Source organism: Hemicordylus capensis, chromosome 1 (assembly GCF_027244095.1).
Source record: "Hemicordylus capensis ecotype Gifberg chromosome 1, rHemCap1.1.pri, whole genome shotgun sequence".
In the NCBI taxonomy this organism is placed as follows: Eukaryota; Metazoa; Chordata; class Lepidosauria; order Squamata; family Cordylidae; genus Hemicordylus; species Hemicordylus capensis.
Window position 1 is genome coordinate 192,343,949 of NC_069657.1, and position 21,294 is coordinate 192,365,242.

At 40.8% G+C, this 21,294-nt stretch overlaps 1 protein-coding gene across 4 annotated transcripts in view; it reads right to left on the bottom strand.

Moving 5' to 3' along the window:
- LOC128331014 (sodium channel protein type 1 subunit alpha) overlaps window positions 1–21,294 on the bottom strand; it is a 179,336-nt gene that overhangs the window by 5,655 nt on the left and 152,387 nt on the right. For all 4 annotated transcript variants that reach the window (XM_053264397.1, XM_053264383.1, XM_053264404.1 and 1 more), the window contains exons 22-24: window positions 10,399–10,680; window positions 4,720–4,773; window positions 4,322–4,459 (exon numbers count right to left, since the gene is read on the bottom strand). In XM_053264397.1, the coding sequence (XP_053120372.1) occupies window positions 4,322–4,459; window positions 4,720–4,773; window positions 10,399–10,680 (474 nt within the window). The remainder of the gene's footprint in view (window positions 1–4,321; window positions 4,460–4,719; window positions 4,774–10,398; window positions 10,681–21,294) is intronic.

Below are 21,294 nucleotides of genomic sequence, written 5' to 3' on the forward strand. Positions count from 1 at the left end.
ATATTATCTTTAAATCTGCATTTATACCACATTAATATGCAAAACTTTTATTTTTGTTTGATTAATTGATTTTTACAATGAAACTGTTATAAATTATGATAACAGTCAAAGGATATACAACATAAACAAATGTGTCCCTTTCCAAGTGATAGAATCTAGTGGCCAAGTATACACAGTATTGATTGGCTGAAAGCTATAGTTTCTCCTTGTTCTGTTCCTGGAGCAGTTGATAATGTTTTACAAATAGATTGGACATGTGGTACCATCTTTTTTTAAAAGCACAATTCACTTGTAACACATTGTCAACTGCTCCAAGGAGGAGGAGTTACAGCTATCAGCCAGGTCTGCACAGGTGGATCTGCAGCAAAACTTGCAGTCCCAGCAAAGGCAGAAGCAGAATTCTCCTTGCAAATAGGAAACATCACAACCAACAACTGCTGTTTACAAGTATGTCTGATCATTTTCTAAAGCTGGAGACATCAGTTTTCTTCAGAGAGTAGAAAGCATTATGAAAGTGGAATAGAATTGTGTGGCTGGGGATGATGGAAGTTGTAGTTCAACAACATCTGGGGACACAAGGTTGGCAACTCCTGGTCTAAATCACAACAGCTTTAACAAGGGGTTTAAATCTGCCTTTCAACATTGTTTCTGCCAGATATTTGCTAGATATTAGTGATGCAGCAGCCTAAAAGGCAGTTTACCTCATATGAGGCTGTTCACACTAGAAGCCCTTCCCAGGCTTGGGCAGCCCTGCCTGGGTAGGGTTGCTTGTGTGAAATGCCAGCATTGATCCCAATCCCGGCGCTGCCCTTCTAGGTAGCCGGGAATTTTGCCTGAGCATTTACCTGGATAGAAAGGTGTGAGCATGCCTTTTACCCAGGTACAGGGTCGTGATAATACTCAGGCTGCACACAGCCTGAGCAGACACGTAGCCAGGCACCTAGAGTGCTCAACTCATGGTGGGATCCCTCAATGCACAGTGCTCGCCGCATGGTGCATTGTGGGATATCTGGAGACCAAGATGCGTTTCCCTGACCTCCAGAATGCTGTGTAGCTCGCAAAAGCACTGGTTGTGTGGGCGCATGAATCATGAGGCCCGAGACTACACTAGATTGTTGGGGGGGGGGAGGTAGGTGCCCTCCCACCCTCCCCAGCGCCCTCAAAGGTCATGTGAATGAACTCTATATAGATGTCTGGTCATCAGAATATCTCTGAATATTAGGCATGGTACATTTGGGTTATCATAAAGGATGCCTATCAAAGTACAGGAAACAGATGCACTAAATACAGATATTAGAACATACTGTGCTGTCATGCTACGCAGACTTATGAGGTTGGGAGCAAGAGCTCCATCATCACAAGCAGCCAATAAGTAAATAAATAAATAAATAAATAACTATTTATATAACTAAATATAAGGACCTACAGATTGAAATTGAGCAGCTCTGGAAAAAGAAAACAATAGTGGTGCCAATAGTTGTTGGTGCCCTTGGTGCAGTACAAAATGAACTTGAACACCATCTTGACACCTTGGGCATCGATAAAATTACCACACATCAACTAGAGAAGGCCACACTACTCGGGACAGCACGGATACTATGACGCTAACTTTAATTTTTCTTTAGTAATCCTAGACCCTTGGAAAGGGCCCAATAATTAAAGTTCCAAATCCAGTTAATAACATCTGGTAGACTGTGTGTAAACATAATAACAACAACAATAAATGTAATATAATATAATATTGAACGGAATAAATGAAACAAAGCAGGCCTACAAGAAAGAACAAGTCAAGAACCGAGCAGAAAAATGGAAAAATAAGCCACTGCATGGTCAATATTTGCACAATATAAGTGGAAAATCAAACATCACCAAGACCTGGCAATGGCTTAAGAATGGCAACTTGAAGAAAGAAACAAAGGGTTTAATACTGGCTGCACAAGAACAGGCACTAAGAGCAAATGCAATAAGAGCAAAAGTAGAAAAGTCAACAACAAACAGCAAGTGCCGCCTTTGTAAAGAAGCAGATGAAACCGTGGACCACCTAATCAGCTGTTGTCAAAAGATCGCACAGACTGACTACAAACAAAGGCATGACAAGGTAGCAGGGATGATACACTGGAACATCTGCAAAAAATACCTGTAGCCAAAAATTGGTGGGAACATAAAACTGAAAAAGTTGTAGAAAATGAAGATGCAAAAATATTATGGGACTTCTGACTACAAACAGACAAACATCTGCCACACAATACACCAGTTATAACTGTAGTCAAGAAGAAAGAAAAACAATAACAATAGCAATAGCAATAGCACTTACATTTATATACCGCTTTATAGCCGGAGCTCTCTAAGCGGTTTACAATGATTTAGCATATTGCCCCCAACATTCTGGGTACTCATTTTACCGACCTCGGAAGGATGGAAGGCTGAGTCAACCTTGAGCCCCTGGTCAGGATCGAACTTGTAACCTTCTGGTTACAGGGCGGCAGTTTTACCACTGTGCCACCAGGGGCTCATAAGTCAAAATAATCAACATAGCAATACCAGGTGATAGCAGAATAGAAGAAAGAGAAATAGAAAAAATAACAAAATACAAAGATCTACAAACTGAAATTGAAAGGCTGTGGCAGAAGAACACCAAAATAATCCCAGTAGTAATTGGCGCCCTAGGTGAAATCTGTTATTGATCAGGCAAAATGATTTTGTATAGATTACACTTATAGGCAGGTTCAAGAAATTAAATATATATAACTAACTGGCTGGGCGCAGAGCATCTGCACCTCTAGCGACCTCCCCCGCGTCCCCCCACAACCACCTGCCCACTGCCGTTTGCCCCATCACTGTTGTTTTCTCTTTCACCACCCTGCCTGCCCAGCTTCTTCCTTCCCCTGCCCACCAGCCCCCTGCTGCTATCATCACTGTTTTGGCCACCCGCGCAGCCCACCACCATTTTGCCCTCACACTCATCCTGCCACCAGCTGCCTGCCTGCCGCAGTTTTCTTCGGCGGCTGCCACTGCCGCCATCTTTCCTCTCTCACCCGTCCCGTGGTTAGCCTATCTGGCAGCTTTCCAAACTCTTGTGAGAGCTGCCACACATGGGATTAGCCACGGGTATGCCCGTGAAATTGAAATTCAATATATAGATATGAAATTCAATATATAGATAGAATATTTTATTAATGTGTGTGTGTGGGGGGGAGAGAAGTAAAGAACAGTAGGATTCCAACTTTTAGCATTCATCTTATTGACTAATCACCATATATGGTAAATTTGAATCTGAATCTGAGAAAGATCTTCTGACAGCTTCTCTTGGGCATGATGTTGTTTCTGAATTATTGATCTGATTACTGAGTGTGAGAAATTTGTTCAGAACAATAACAGTTAAAACCTGAGGATTATATTCAGAATTTCATATATATATATATATATATATATATATATATATATATATATATACCCTTCCCCCAGCATATTCCAGTGTAAAATGTAGTTCATTCAGCTCACTTTAGTGGCAGCATTATATATACAAAATTCGGTATCTGTAGGTAATCAGGCAGTATGACTTTCTTTCACCCAAACACATCTGCAAACAAACTCTTCAAAATATATAAGAGATATGGCCAAGGAGTGAAAAGGTATTAGTCCTACAACATTGAACAGAACAGTGAATTTTACTGGGCAGCTTCCAGACTAGTCCTTCGTTCAATGGAAGATGTTCTGCTTGTGCAAGGGGTATGTATGATTTCATCAATTCTCCTCTTCCTTCTGCAGCCTCCTGCGTTCCGGCACTGTACAGAAATGTTTCAGGAAGGGAAGGAGGAAAGGAAAAAGGACACATCTCTCTCTCTCTCTCTCTCTCTCTCTCTCTCTCTCTCTCTCTCTCTCTCTCACACACACACACACACACACACACACACACACACACACACACACACTATAGCAATAAAATGTTCAACCAAAATAAACATTTTAAAGTTGTGTGCGAATGAATCCAGTGCTGATTAAAAAGCTGAGATGGGGGTGAGAGAATAATGGATGGACTGATATTATTGTTATCCAAAGCCCTTTTTTTTGTACACACAAACTATGATTGCTCTTTGAGAGAAGTGGGTCAACACTATTCTCTAGTGACCCAACAATGACATATTTCAGTGCTTTGTGAAGTGATACTCCCAGTGATCATAAATCTTCGTAGGTCTTCATTGTTTATTTGTTTTTTTTAATATGTTAAAAGTAAGAACAAGTATGTGTTCATGTGATTTCAGTTCACATGTTTTAGCCAAATTTTATGATGTGTGCTTTAAGGATGTATGTAAATACTTATCTTCTTCTTTTGCTGATTGAAGTTATCAATGATGACGCCAATAAATAGATTCAGGGTGAAGAAAGATCCAAAGATGATGAAGATGACGAAATAAAGATACATGTAAAGGTTGTCTTCGTATTTAGGCTGCTGCATTACCTACAAATAAGTAAAATGATTGCAAAATACCTTGTTCATTAATAAAAGAAGCTGTTTACTATTCTTTATCTAAAATACATCTCTCTCTAAAACTGTATATTTTCTTTTTGTTAAGTCAGCATGCCTGGCATTATTTGTGTTATCATCTCAATGAGGGTACTATTTGAACAGAACTTATGTTCATATTTGTATTGAATTCAAGTACATTTCATAAGCAAAATTCTAATGCTTTTGAAGGGCAAACAATAGGCAGTACTTACATTTCTTGAATCAATTGCTGCATACATAATATCCATCCATCCTTTAAACGTGGCCTGTATCAGGAAAATATTTAACATTTAAACTCTGAACTTATTATAGAGCTCAATATTTTATGTCACCTAGCAAAGAGAACACGTTATATGAAGTATTCCTGCTGCTATGTTTTGTCGCTGGTAAAAAAACCCTCTTTATATACTGGCTGGCATCCAGATTAACAAAGTTAATTTGCCAACTGACGGCTAATACTCTTCAATTAGTTCTACAAACAAAGTGCAAATGCACCATGAGATGTGCAGGTGCTGCAGAAGGACCTGACTAACTCAGCACTGCCACTCGGGGGGGGGGATTTTGATTACCTCCCCTCTCCCCCCCAAGCCATCTATACCACCTGAAAAATATCCTTGAGGGCTGTGCCACACTTAGTGGCATCGTTTGTTTGACACAGAGGGCTTCTGGAAGAAGGAGGAGTCTTTGAAATCTGCTCCCCCACCCACCGTGTGAATGCCAGTGCTGAGTTAGTTTATCCCATCCATAGCTCTGCAGCATCTCGTGTTGCAACAGATCTTCACCAGTTGGTATGCCAGCCAGTATAATTTAAAAGATGAGGTAAAATCTTTGCTTAAATTAAGCTCATGCCAAGGGACTTTCCTATACCATTTTCTCCAGAGGAATTTCCGACGCCACCCCACCTCTCAAGCCTCTCTCGAGGGACAGGGATGGCATGTTGTGTGTGTCTGGGGGGGGGGGTGCTCAGAGAAAGCAGAATATCCCTTAAAATTGGGCAGAGAGACCTTCCATGAGTGGATCCCCACTCACAGAAAGTACCTCAACTTGATTGCCAGCAATTCCGCTTCAGCAGCCCACCTGTGCCACACCTCACCCGCTCTCAAGTTTTGCCCAATCCCATTCTCATAACTATTAATTCAATATACTATCACTGAAATGAAAAGGCTTCCATTTGGTTATATTACGTGCCGACCATATTCACAAATTAAAGAACAGCTACAAAGCTTCCAAAGTGTATGTGTTGCTAGTGCCATAGTGAATATATCCATAGCTCTCGTACAGCTGACCTCAACTACAGAGGACAAACCACAATAAATGATTAGGTCAAGAATATGTGTTATCTGTCTCTATAAAAGCTGATTCCCCAAATCCTGTTACAATCTACCAGCACATTTGGACATCACAAAAGACCTGTGCATACACTGGCTGTCATTTTCCACAGAATTGCAAGGGTGGGGCCAGAGCTCCCTCTTCGCCAGGGGCCGAGTAACTAGCTGTGCTGAAGAAGGCTTGCCCTGCAGCCCAGCATGTGAGGAGGGGGATGAAGAAGCAACTTCCGCTTCTCTCCCTTCCCTGCAGAAACCCATTTTTGCTTCTACAAATGTCCCTAAGAACTGCATGACTCTCAGGGACATACAAATTAGCTTTTGTTATTTATTTATTGAGTGCATTTATATACCGCCCTGTACAAAAAGTCTCTGGGTGGCTCAAAATATAAAAACCATTAACATAATTAAAACAATTTAAAATACAATAAAAACTCTAAAGCCTTTTTGTTCCTTCTTAAAAACATTCAGAGAAGGGGAAACTCTAATTTCATTTAAAAAAAAACTCTAGAAAAGGTCCAGTTTTGAGTTGCCACCAACAGAGCTGGTGGCAACCTCAACCAGACCTCTCCCCAGATGATCTTGAGATGTGATGGGATTGACAAAGAAGAAGGAGTTCTCTTCAATACCTTGGACTCAAGCCGTTAAAGGCTTTATAGATAATGACCAGCTTCCTTTTGCAGGAACTGCTTCCACCTCCCCACACAGCGAGCTGCGCAGCAAGCCTTCAGTGCAAATAGTCTCCTGGCTCCCTGCAAGGGGAGCTCTTGCTCCACCCTCATAATGCTGCAAACAATGTTGGCCACTATGTTCAGTTGCACATCCAGCGTATATAGAGTATACATACAGATTTGTATACACATACAGTTATTCACACATTATATTTAATGCACGTACAGTAGTACACTTCCTCTCTGTTCCTTGCATCTCAGGGAGCCCTGTACCCAGGTTCATTTAAAAAAATAAACACATGTATAGTCATTCTCACAAGAACATGTACCTGTGTACAGTATGCCAGCACACATGTCCAACCTAATGTTTGAATAGGCTAATATAGCTTGACCAAGAAATGGAAAGAAGGGCGGAGGTTAGATGCTGCCCTAGAGTGCAGGTCTGGCTCTATTTGGCTTAAGTTACAGAAGGGCAGATATCAGCTGAACATTGGGAAACATTTCTTTACAATCAGAGCAGTTTGACAACAAGCCATCAGCTAAGGGGTTGTGGGGCTCTCCTTTGCTGGAGGCCTTCAAACACAAGTTGGGCAGCCGTCTTTTGATGATGCTCTAGCTCTGGATTTCCTGCATTGAGCAGGGGGTTGGACTAGAGGCCTATAAGGCCCCTCCAAATCTGATATTTGATGAAGAGGTGGAACAGGTGGGGCTAATTCAGTTCTCAGTGACCCGTACTGAGCCGTATTGTGCTGGTCAGTGACTGTAATAAAGGAATTGAATTGGAATTGAATTGAGCCCTAGGGCTGGAACAAGAGTCACTGAGAGGGAGAAAACATACTCCTCATCCCCCTTAAGTTACATCACCAGGGCGCTTTCCAGATTACACACTACAACAGCGGTAAAATGCTTCAGCTTGGCAGGATCGTATTGAAAACAATCCGCAGAATCTCAAACTCCAGAATCTCAAACTCATACAATGGAAAATTACAGCTACTTTTTTGTGAAGCACATGCAACGTTGTAGCACTATAACACAAAATCCAAAAGAATGCATTGGAAATGTGAGTGGCACCTTGCTGTCAGTGCAAGGACTGCGGTGTCACAACACAGGAAGTACGGAAGCACACTTAGCAGATCCGTAGTGTTGTAGGGTGTAATCTGGAAAGTGCCCAGGGCAGGTTTAATATTTTCCTTGCTGGTATCCCTGTGTGTACCCCTTAACTTTCTTCCAAATAATGAATAACCTCCATTCATTTCTATGAGGAGAGGAAAAGTACTGCTTTTGGAGGTAACATTGTGGTGGGGGAAAACTTGCCCATCTTCTCTGATACTGAATGGCCCAGTCCCCACCAACAGGGATACTAAGGAGGATTGCAATTAAAGTGGATATGTCCCAGTGGTGTAAGAAGCTCAGAAGAGTGAGAAGCTCAGAAGTGGTGTAACAAGCTCAGATTCTTCATGTGCAAACATTGCACATAGGGTTCTCTCTTACTTTTTTTTTATGGCTCCCATGGTGCCACTGAATTTTTTTGTGTGGGGGTGACTTTTTCATCAACACAAGGGCAGTTTCAAGATGCCCCCCCCAACTGTGCACTCCCCTCCCCTCTGCCAGCCATCAGCCCCCCACCTGCAGCCTCTGCTGGCCTCCACAGCAGTGTCACTAACTGCACAAGGATATGGGGGTGAGGCAGCTACTGTGCTACTACTACAACAAATATTTATATACCACTTTTTGGCAAATGTTCTCAAAGCAGTTCACATAACAAATATATAAACAGACATAAATAAGATGGGCCCCTGTCCCAAAGGGCTCACAATTGAAAAAGAAACATAAAGCAGACACCGCAACAGCCTCTGGAGGCATGCTGTGCTTGAATTGAAAAGAAACAATTGCTCTCCGCCTACTAAATGTAAGAGAAGAATCAACACTTTGCTCTGTTAGCAGGGTGACTCCTGGCCTTGCAGTCCAGGAGCTGGTGCCAGCTTAGCTGAACCTCCTTCCTCTCCCTAAGGTGCTTAACTCTGCTAGTGGTTTTCGCACTGAGCTGCTGCTGGGTATGCTGGTAATTTTGTCCAATAAGCAGACCTACGAGAGCTGCTTGTGGATCAAGCTGTGGAGGCTAACCTCGAGCACTTTCTTGTTGCAATGCTAAGCACCAACTCCCATGTTATGGCTCTCTTTTGCCGGCAGTGAAACAATATAATGATGTCACAGTTCGGTGCCTATCGCTTGGCCTTGACATCACTATATTGTGTCGCGGCCAGTGATGATTACTAAGCTAGGTTGTGTGGGGGGATTGTGTGGTTAGTGGGGCTGCTGCAGAGGTGGCAGGTGAGCGGCACAGGGGGGAGGTGGCAGGTGACCAGCCCTCAGCCCTTTTCTCTCAGCCCGAGGCAGATTATGTTCTTAGAATGTCTGCCCAATTATAGTTACACCATTTCCAGATCCACATTGCCAAAAAAGAGGACATACTGGACATCCATAATTTTAAAAAGAGGACAAATGAGGATATTAGTTTACATAAGATCTGCATATGTTAATTTATATAGATATAGAGGTACATTACTGTATTCACACAATCACGGCAATTCTGGTTAAAGAGTTAATCAGGATCACTGAGCCCTGCAGAGCTGATTGTGAGAACTCAGAATTTCCAAGTGATTCTGCTCAAACCGCTGTGGTTAACCTGCATTTAACCAGGATAGAAAACCAGGAGCCGATCCTAACATCCAAGCTGGGACATAAGTAGAATGCTTTGTGCCTTTTTTGAACATTTCCTTTTCATATTAATTGCACATAAATTGTTCCTCTCATTTTTACTGTTAAAAACTAAACTTCTTACTTGTTTTTATTATTTTATGTTCTTGCTTTTACTATAACTCTGGTCTGTGCTGAGTTTTATACTATATTAAGTCCTACCTACACCTGCTTGGGCCCATTTTGCTACTGAAAAGCTCTGGGATTTTGAGGATACCCTTAGGCTTCAGGGAAACAACCCAAGCTAGCATTTTTGAGCTTTCTCTTGTGAGTTGGGGGGCTCCAGATGCTTCCAGACAGACAGCCTGCCTTTAAAAGGCTGGTGGTGACAGCAAAAACCCTTTTAAGGAATACTGGGGTATAAAGGCTCAAAACCTAAGGCCTTCCATGCCCAGACCTCTTCACACCCTGACTTCACCATCTATGAATGGGGTGGTGGAATGGGGGAGGTCATTCAGCTCAGGTCTGGCTAGCACTATGATGATAAAAGGAAAATCACAGGCAGTAGTATTCTGCCTAATCACTCTTAAAAACATAATAAAAAATTAAACATATTGTTACCTGTATTTATATTTGGGCTGTTCTGAAATGATTACTTGGCCCTTAGGCTTTTTTTTACCAGAGAATTTCTAGCTATGGGTCTGATTCTACCTGTTATGTACTGTTGTAGTTTGTCAGGAAAGCAAATATAATTGATACAGTCATGTAGTCAGGGAGGGTCCTTTACCTACAGTTTGACTGCACAGATGGCAAAGGTAGCACCATTTAAGGTCCTTTCTACTACTTTCCCCAATCTTGGAAAGATCAATAATGTAAATATATGGCTTGATATCTACTGATTTTCATGGAGGCTTATAATAATTTAGGCTAAGATCCCGAGGCTCTGAAATTACAAATGAGACTGAGAGTGATTTCTTACAATATTTCTTACAATCTGAATGGAGAGGCAAGCATGAACATGTGTGTATTGGTGTAACATAAACTATTTATCTAAGGCTGCAATCCTATGTACATTTACTTGGGAATGTTACTTTCAAGTAAACATGGGTAGAATCAGACAGTAGCAAAAATGTTAAACTTACTTTTGATTATACACTATAGAAACAAGAAATAATATATGTAAAGAATATTCACTTACTACTTGCAGTAAAGAAAGATACCCAAATCCTACATTATCAAAGTTAACTTTCACGTTTTTCCACCGGGCTGTTTGATTTGCTTCTATGAGTTCTTCACATTGACTCTTATTGTTAACTTCCTCAATAAGGAACATGTCACCAGTTGTGGTGTTAATACAGTGGTAGAACTTGCCCGCAAACAGGTTTACTCCCATGATGCTGAAAATTAGCCAGAATATAAGACAAACGAGAAGCACGTTCATGATGGATGGAATTGCTCCTAAAAGGGCATTCACAACCACCTAGTACAGAAATACAGGAAGAAAAGAAAACACTGTAAGAATAATTAGAGCAGTGACATAATTTCTCTGTTGTACCAATTCTATTCTTTTGTCAAAAAAATCTTTTAAAAAGTTAATCAGATTTTGATTGCAACAGAGTCACTATTGTTTAAAGTCTAGAACACTCACAAATTCAACAGGACAACAAAAATGAGAAAATTAAAATATCTAAATAAAAGCAAAAAATAAAAAAAACTGATAATAGTTACATGAAAGTTGTTGCTCTCTGTAAAAAAAAAGAGACACACATGTTAAATACTAGTACAGAAAATCAAATGTAAAAGGAAAATAAATTGTTGGTTAATTATATAAATTATCTAAAACTAAAAACACAATGACAAGAATGTTATTAAGAGAATAATCAAGAATTAATATGTATCTTGAGTAGTACATTTAACCATGCATCATTATTACAAAGATTAATTTCTTTGCATAAAGAAAGCCAGACAGTTTTGCAATATGTGCTTATCTAAATAATCACATAGTTTATTTCAAGCTCCAGTCTTTATTAAGCAAATTAATTTACTTTCAGTTAAATTTTTTGGTAAAAAACGAATGAAAATTTCATATGTCAATATAGGGAAGTGATAGTTAAAGGATCAAGACACATTTAAAAATAGGTTATTGGCTTGTCTGAATAAATGAAGAGTTTGCCCTAATTCCTAAACTAGAAAAACACCTTTATAAATGTACCTAACAAAACATGGCTGGGAAGCAATGTTACCAAGAAACCCAAGGTTTCTCTCCTACCCACCCAGACTTGACCGTAATGTTTGATGTGGGAGAGGGCATGAATATTTATATATGATGCCGACTCTCTTTTTAATGTTATTTTATTTCTCTTTTAAATTTTATGACTCTGATCCCACACAGTGCACACAAAGCAGCCAGAGTTGGATTTATGGAACCCTTTCCAAAACCCCTAAATTCTGCTGTGATGAGCTGTTGGGTAGAGAAGGGGAGGCGGAACAAAATCTATCCCCACCACTATTTCCCCTCCCAGACAGCTGATTGGTGAGATTTTTTTAGTGATATTGGTGAGACTTTTCATTTTTAAAGGCTCTGCATGGTTTGAACAGAGCCGTGCAATCAACATTAATTTGCAGTTCCTCATCTAAGTACAGATAGGAAGCCTGTAACTGAACTGGGACATAAAATTTCTTCGTATGATACTAAACTATTCTATTAAAATTTGCCAACATATGTGATTTCCTGGATGAATTAATCTATCATTCCCTCATTTTACACTTATACCAACAATGTGAAATAGATTATGATGAGAGAGAGCACAGCTTCCCAAAGCCACATGATACCTTCGGATGCTGTCTGACACATGAAGCATTTGGCTGAAAAACAAATTTCATCGCAGAGTAATTTTAACAGTTCTTTTCTTTTGGGGGATAAACATCCAACAGGGCATGTATGGCACAGCATTTGCTATCTGTTCTTTTTTTAAGGTTTAAACTATCACAGCATTATTAAAAACTTTATTCATGTAGGATGAGAAGAACTATTCTTCAGCCTTCAAACATCTACCCATCAGAGGTTTGAAGAATAGCTCTCCTTATTGTATCTGTTCTTTTTCATGCACCTGAACTGGTGAGCAAATTTGCCAAGAGATGTGTGGTGAAGCACTTTGTTTATCTCAGGACTAGCAAGGGTATACACAATTGGCTGCCAGTTTATTCATTCATAACCCTTGTCTACCTTACTGCCTGGTGACAAGGCTAATAATCTACAATAGTGGGTTGGATGGTACGTTGGCTCTTGTGTGAATGGAATGCACTTTGGTTCACTTCGGTTCGTGGTGTGCTTGTTTTTGCTGACCTCTCCCCCCTCCCCTTGTGCAGTCCTCCATGCACCAGATTATTCTGTTTTATTGGGAAGTATCAATCTGCTGTCAGTCCGTGTAGACAATACTGAACTAGATGGACTAATGGTCTGACTGGGTATAAGGCAACTTCCTTTGTAACCTCTGTAGGGTTCCCCCTGACCCTCAAGAGCAGATTTTCAGGAGCTGCAATTGTTGAGCCAGAATTGGGCCTAAGACTGGTTATGACTATGTTGTATTATGTGAGCCTTGTGCTGGCTTAGTTTGCTAAACATTAGCTTCTGTAATAAGCTTGGGAGCATGACAGCTTGTAGTAAGAGATAAGAGAGGCAGTTCTTTAAGAAACATCTAATCAAATATGCCAAATAAGGTTTGTGACCAATGACAGATGGTTGTTGCCAACTAAGAAATACGAGACTGTCATTAGCCACATCTTGAAGCAAGCCAAGAGATGTTCCAGGTTATGGGTGAAGGTAAACATCAGAGGAATCCAGATGAGACTACACCCTAGAGAAGTCCAGATGACCTGAGGCTAAGATAATACAGGAGGGATTGGAAGATGACAGACCAGGTGACAACCAGCTGCGGAGACCCAGAAGGTCCGACCCAGTTCTTGGAACTGGATTGGGGCAACTAATCAAGAATGAGAGGGGACGGACTTGGGACCCATGACACGGACGCCATATTGTCATTACCACCCATCTAGAAAGTTATACAAAGTTGAGGGACATTGACCCCAGACACCCAACTACAACATCGCAACTCTAGAATGTTGTGGCATGCCCAGCTGTGTTCACACTTCAGCAAGAACTTAATGCCTACTGGCTTGGAGCCTTGGCCAGGTTTCAACCCAATATGTGTAGGTATCTAGTATAGGCCACTATGTATTTTGTGCAAGAAAATGCTTATTGTGCACTTTATGTAAGGAATAAGTGAAGCTCTGCAGTGGGCAGTGTTTTGCAATTGCCTTAGTACTCCTGAGTGTGCTACTCTGTTTTGCCTGTGATTCTTGAGCTTATTATTGCTGAATAAATGTATTTGTGCATAAACCGTTTGTCTCCTTAAATCTCCAGTATTTCTAGTAAATTCAAGGGGAAAGAACCTAAGGGAAGATATAAAGCACCATTAAGTCCCACAGCACCACTAAGGAAATTAGATAGGGACTAAGAGCACATGACGCAGCAGGGGTTGGTATATAACTCCGTTGTCAGGAGTTTAGGGCCATAAAGGTGAACACTCAGCCATAAACATTGAGGTCCATCTAGGGAACACCTTTTGATGCAAACCAGTCTTTCAACATACCCCTGAATCTGGCCATAAGGAGGTTGTCCCCATTGGGGAGGTTGTCCCCATTTTAGATTGTGAGCCCTTTGGGGACAGGGATCCATCTTATTTATTTATTATTTCTCTATGTAAACTGCCCTGAGCCATTTTTTGGAAGGGCGGTATAGAAATCGAATGAATGAATGAATGAATGAATGAATGAATGAATATCTTCCCTCAGCCACACATAACACTATACTAAGAAGAAGGTAAAGAAGTTCACTTATGTGAGCTTCCTTCTGTTTGCACTCCTTATAATCCACCCCCCCTCAAGTATTTGGCTTACTGTAATTATACAGTAAGTCAAAATCTAGACTATACAGCAAATTATGAGTAAGCTATATTCTTGATTCAGTAGATTCACTCCAACCAGTGCTGGATTAGGCACAAGCTAAATAAACTACAGCTTAGGGTCTCAAATTATGAGGGGCCTCTGAATTAAAAAAAAAGTCTAAAATTCAAGTCACAAGAGAATGGGCTAGTTAAGCTGAAGCACTGCTGAGCTCAAGACATGGTAGCAGATGGGCGGGCAAAGCTGCTACCAAAAGACTGATTCCAGATTCTGCTAGAGAAGATGGGAGTTGTAGATTGGTGCACAATATAATGAGAAGGGGTGTTGGAAATGCAGCTCCTGATGGCATCACCTCTTAGCACAAACAACCCTATTGACCACTAGAGACATTACGGGTAGAGATAGTCAGTAAGGGCATTCCCCCTCTGACCATCTTCCTCTACTACGATTTCCCTTTATTAGATTAATAGTCTCAGGTTTCATTCTCTCCAGGTGAGATGTTTCCCTCTATTTCTCCATGCAGTAATGCAGTTTTCATGTCATCTTTCACATGATCAACTTGCATCTTTCTTGCTGCTGTGCTGAGAAGTGTTCTTACTGACATATGCTTCATGACAGGTGCAAATGTCTCATCATAGTCTTCAGCTTATTTTTGAGAATATCCTTTGGCTACTAATCTGGCTTTGTAGCACTCAGTGTCTCCTTTTGCATTGTATTTGGTTTTGAAGACCTATTTGCATCCTTCTGACTTTCTTCCAGCACATAGTTCCACAAGTGTCCAAGTTTTATTTTTGTGTAGCGATTCTATCTCTTCTTCTGCAGCTTTTCTCCAACTGTAAGCTTCACGTGTTAGTCTTTCAATGTCTTCCCATGTGCAGGGTTTCTGGGTCTCTTCCTTTCTGTCCATGTAGGAAAGTCTCCTGGGTATAGTCCCTTTGTTGGGTCTATATAAACTTCTCACTTCTGGCTCAACTTCTGCTTCCCCTTCTGGTTCTGTTTCACTGGTTAGCTCCAGGCTAATGGGAATTCTTCTACTCTTGGTTCCTTTCCCATCTGGATTTCTAGACCAATTTCTGGCACTTCACTTGTGATTGGCCGTTGTCTTTCATCAAAGTATACTGCATTGCATATTCTCACTGTTCCAGTAGCCAAATCAAGGATTCTGTATCTTTTTCCTCCTAGTGTATATCCAGAGAGTATTCCTTCTTCACATATGCAGTTCAGTTTATTTCTTTTCTCTTTAAGAACATATGTATATGCTTTTGATCCAAACATTCTGGTATGTCATATGTTGGGTTTGTTCCCATGCCATATTTCAAAAGGTGTTGCATCTGTTGCTTTGGTTGACACTCTGTTCTGTCGGTAACTGGCAGTCATGACTGCTTCTCCCCCAAATTTGCTTGCCTGTCTTGCATCCTGTAACATGCACCTTGTTATCTCTGATAAGGGACAATTATTTCTCTCTGCTATGCCATTCTGTTGTGGGGTATAAGGCACTGTGCATTCATGTTCAATGCCTTGTTCCTTTAAGTAATTAGCAATTTCCTTTGATGTGAACTCACCCCCATTATCACTTCTTAGTCTTTGAGGTTTTCTGCCAAACTTGTTGCTCACTATTTGAACATACTACTTCAATTTCTCCAGAACTTGACTTTTCTCCTTTAGCATTTAAATAAAAGTCTATCTGGAGTAGTCATCAATGAAAGTAAAAAAAAAATCTATTTTCTCCTGATGATTCAGCTTGCATTGGTCTACAGACATCACTATGAATCAACCCTAGGGGGTGCTGTGACTCTTTTTCTGTTTTCTGGTGGAAGCTTTTTAGTTACCTTGTTTTCCAAACAGCAGACACATTGTGAGTCATTGTCTTTGCAGGGCTGAATTTTCAAGCCTCTTTCTAAATTCCCCTTCTCAAGTTGAGAACATACAATCTTTCACATTGTTCATTCAGACATCCCTTTGCAACATTGTCTATCTCATTAATGCAATCAATCTCATACAAGTCACTTTCCTTTACATAATTTCTCATTAATAATTCCTGTTTGTCTCTGATGTAATAGTAATCATCCTTGATTATTACTTGATAGTCTTTGTGCATGGCATATTTGATTGGAAGTGCAGGGACATAAAGAGTCTTCTCAATCCTCAAAGTTATGCTTTATTCCCTTTAGAAGCTTGCATCTGATTTTTGCTTTCCCTCCGGCCTCTGTAATGATCTTTCTGCCACCTGCCAGGTTTATTGGGGCTTTATTATTCAAGTCCAACTCACTAAACAGTTCCTTGTCTTTAATCAGATTTGCAGTTGCACCACAATCAGCATTATCTGCCCAATTTCAAATCTCAAATACAAATGTCAGGCAGCAGAAGAAATCCAACACTGACCACTTCAGATGAAACAAAATATGCACAACGTCCAGCTCTCTCTAGGAACTCACACTCACCAGGTTCTCTCCTACTGGTGTTCTGGCGGTCATCTAAACCTACCCATGGAATTTTTAAGGCCACTCCCTCTTTCTCCTTCATCTTTGCCAATGGCAAGTCAAGTGGACTATATATAGTCAATTGGATATCTCATAGCAAGGACTGATGTTGAGGAACAACATGTGGCTTCATGTGGTTTCTCCCAAAACCATCGGTAAATGCAATAAGACACTATGCATTTCAACATTTTCATTTTCAACATCATTTTCAGCATATTCAAAAGTGTAAAAAAATATTCCACGCTCTTTTTCTGTCCTTTGCTTTGACTCCCTGTTAGCCCTTTTTTTTCTGGTTGGGAGTGATTATGGGTGATGAGTCATCCCCCTTGGAATTTCTTTCAGCAGGACTGTGGCCAGGGCCTTTGTTCTGATAACTTGCAAATGGTCTGGCTTTCTGCACAGCCAATACACCTTGCTCTTTTGTTTGGTCTGAAATGCTGTAACCTGGCCCTTTTGGCCAGAGAGCTCACTAGAGGCTGCATCCCTCATATCAAAACCCTTAAGTCTAAAAATCAGAAATTCCAAATCAATCTCTTCTCTTGATTCCAAAATATAACATATCACTTGAAATCTCTCTGGCAGACTATTCAGAATAAATCCAGCTATTGCTCGATCTGGTAATTTCACATTTTGTCATGAACATCTCCTTGTAATGTCTAAGATTTGATTAATATGCTCAGTTAAATTCTGTCCTTCTCTCATATTACAGTCTCACAGTCAGATCAACACTAGTATTAGTTGTCTTTCTAGCATATAGGCATTTTAAAGTCTCCCAAGCTTCCTTAGCTAGTGTGGTCTTTCTTAAATGAATGACTGAGTCACTCACATGCAAGCAGATGAATCCATATACTTTTCTGTTTTTTGGCATCTCATGCTACTTGTTCTCCAACTGCTTCCAATCTGTCCTCTTGCAAGATGCTTTCCAGTCCCTGACCCATGACAAAGGACACCATCCTGAATGACCATGTTTAAAAATTAAATTAATCCAGCCTTGGGATTGCTGCCTCTCCCTGCGCTGCAGTCTCCATAGCAGAAAAGTCCCCTGCCATTTCTCTGGAACTCCTTTCCAATCAAGCAGGCTTTCCACTTACTTACTATGCTTTTTTGTCTGCTTTCTTAGGGTTCACTGGACCCATAACCCTGCTAGAGCGCTCAGGAGGGGAGATGTCATCTGCCCCTGCTACAACGGAGATGCACAGGTAAGAGAGCACTGCTAATTACTATTGTCTGGAGACATGAAGTTAAAGTTCCAAATAAAGTAGTTTATTTAGGAAATCCATCAGGGAGATAGATTAAGAGCTACATACCTCATTGCTGGCTACATACAGGAAGGAGGGAAGGGAGAAGAAAGAAGTCTCCCTCTCTCCAGGTGAGAGAATGAAACCTGAGACTATCTGTCTAACAAAGGGGATTCAGTGTAGAGAAAGCATGGTCACAGGGGGAATTCCCTTACTGGCTATCTGCATGCCTAATGTCCCTAATGGTCAAATGGGTTGCTGGTGCTAAGAGTCGATGCCATCAGGAGCTGCATCTCCAAACCCCCCTTTTTTTTCCAGACTCACCCGTCAGAGTGATGGGTCTAGTTAGTGATCCTGATAAAAGAAAGTAACTTTTTTTAAAATCATGGCAAATATTCTACTAGTACCTACAGGAATTGTATTAGTATACTAGAAAAAGAAATTGAATTAATTGTTTAAGAGAGTTAATGATTATTTCTCAATAGAATCTACACGATAACCTCAGTACAGAAAAAAGACTGCTTAGAGCAGTGGTTAGAAGTCCAGTTTGTGTGTTGTTGTTGTTTTTTAGTTATAACTGGGCAGTGTATGTGGATAATCCAGACCAGGTTTTGCATGAGACCCAGAGAGAAAAGCTAGGCCTCTGAAACTTGCCTGTGTGATTTTAAATAAAACTGTTTTATATGGAGACCAAGGGGTCTCCATGCTATATCTGGATGCTCGTGACAATGGAAAAATTCCCTTCTCTTTCTACTCTTATTCTCACAGTCAAACTACAGTCTCTTTTGGCTAAAATCATCCCCAGATTCACCAGCTTTTTGTTTGCCCTCCTCCCTGAGACATTGGAAGGCAAGGATAGCTTGTCCACGATCAGTCACCTTCAGAGGACTAAGCAATAGTGCTACAGCTTTTGCAAGCTTTACAGATTAGGAGGGAAGTAGGAGTTATCTTTGGCACTGCAATTCTCATGGAACAATCACAGGAAGCTCCAGGAACCTATAAACATATAGCCCCTGCTTTCAGCCTCCAGATCTGTCTCTGTTTTCCATTTCAGTGCAACCTGAATCTTTCATGTGATTGAGCCACCAGTAGGGGAGTGAAGTTTGTGTGGGACAAAAGAAGGGAAGTCCCTCCCCACTTTCATTTTAAGACTAGCTATTGAGGCTGAGCCCAATCCGATGGCAGCAGTTCCACACAAATAGTGTAGATGGCCAACTGATAATGTTATGTGTTAACTAGCACTTGAGTCATCATTTAATGAAAAAACTTTAAATACATAACAGGATTCCAACAAAACATCCTGCCAATACAGAATGAAGAATTTTAGTTGAAGTCATACTTGTATGAAAAGTTAACTGAGCAAGAAATCAGTGAAAACACCATACTTCTGTTAAACTAATCTTCTCAAATAGTAGAATTCATTCAAATACTTCTAAAGACTGAAAAATCTAAACGTTGCCAGGGCCATTTCCCCTCCCTAGAGACCTAGGATATATTGGGATTAGGGACTGCTTTGTGCAGAAATCCAGAATGCAGATCTATATCCACCAGTTTGAAGATCATATAACTTTTCTTTCAACATAGACAAGAAGGGAAGATTTATGGTGAATAAACATTTAGGACAATCTGGTACAGGTGGATACAGTATATCTCTCACTGCTTTTTATTGTTCTTGTATTTGTGAATGCATGTGGTATATTCATATTTGCATATTTAAACAAAGGGTGTAACTGGATATGTGTATATAAATGGGATGTAGTCTTACAAGTGGCCTAGGAAACACCTCCTTCTCCTGGGCTAGAAAGGTACATTAAGTCTGTGTTTTCACTATGGCGATGATCATAATTAAAGAGTTTAACATAATTAAAGAGTTAATCTAGTGGAGCTTGACGTGAGAACCCAGAATTTCCTGGTGATCCCTGTCAAATAGCTCCAGTTAAACTATATTTAACCAGGATTGACAGCTGGGATTGGATCCTGGCTATTGATCCTGCTTAAATGCAGTTAACAAGAACAGTTTGACCAGGATCACTTGGAAATTTCAGGTTCTCACATCATGCTCCACTGAAGTGCATTGGACTTGGTGATCATAGTTAACTCTTTAATTATGATCGTCATCATCATGAGAACATGCCCTATGTAGCATATCTTCAAAACTTTGCTTCTAGTCAGTAGTTGTATATAAATATTTTATTTGCAAAACCAGGGAGCCATAGTCTTCCCTTCCCCCATCCCCACTTTCCCTGTATCATTACTCTGCAGTTCTTTTGGAAATTGTCAGCATACTAAGCACTTACTGCTGTGTTCCAGCTACTCTGTTTTAAGTGCTTATGTAGTAAACCTGGCAATGGTCCTAGACTGTCAGATTGCAGGATTGTAGAAGTCAGGCTCTGAAGTCAGACTTCTACAGCAAGGCTTACAGCCAAGTTTGGGTTTTTGGCCCCAATATGCATTACTTTACACTTGCTTACATTGAACCTCACTTGACATTTTGTCACCCATTCCCCCAGATCTCTCCAAGCCAGGGGAGTGGGCAGCAAACTGGCAAATGCGGTTCAGTGTAAGCAGGTGTAAAGTAATGCATATTGGGGCCAAAAAACCCAGCTTCACATTTCGCTGATGGGAACTGAGCTGTCAGTGACTGACCAGGAGAGACATCTTGGGGTCGTGGTGGAAAGCTCACTGAAAGTGTTGACTCCGTGCATAGCAGCTATTTAAAAAAGGCCAATTCCATGCTAGGGATCATTAGGAAGGAGATTGAAAATAAAAATGCTAATATTATAATGCCCTTATACAAATCTACTGTGTGGCCATATTTTGAGTATTGTATACAGTTCTGGTCACTGTATCGTAAGAAGGATATTGTAGAACTGGAAAAGGTGCAGAAGAGAGCAACCAAGATGACCAGGAGCACCTTCCTTATGAGGCAAAGTTACAGCACCTGGGGTTTTTTTTAGTTTGGAAAAGAGGTGACTCTGGGGAGACATGATAGAAGTGTATAAAATGATGCATGGAGTAGAGAGAGTGGACAGAGATAAATTTCTCTCTCTCTCTCTCTCACACACACACACACACTCACACAAGAAGCAGGGGTCATCCCATGAAAATGAAGGTCAGGAATAGGGGCGTATCGAGGGTGGGGCAGGCAGGGCACGTGCCCCGGGCTCCACTTGAAGGGGCCACCATTTTAAAAAATTAAAACATTTCTTAAAATGGCAGCCAAAAACAAAATAGCCACCGCGCATGCTCAAATGGTCTCCATGAGGCCCTAGGCTGTGCCAGGCCTTGCAGAGGCCATTTGAGCATGCATGACAGCCAATTTTTTTTCAGCGGCCACTTTTTAAAAACAATTTTTAAAAAAATGGCCACAGCACATGCTCAAATAGTTCCTGCAAGGCCCTAGAGGCCAGT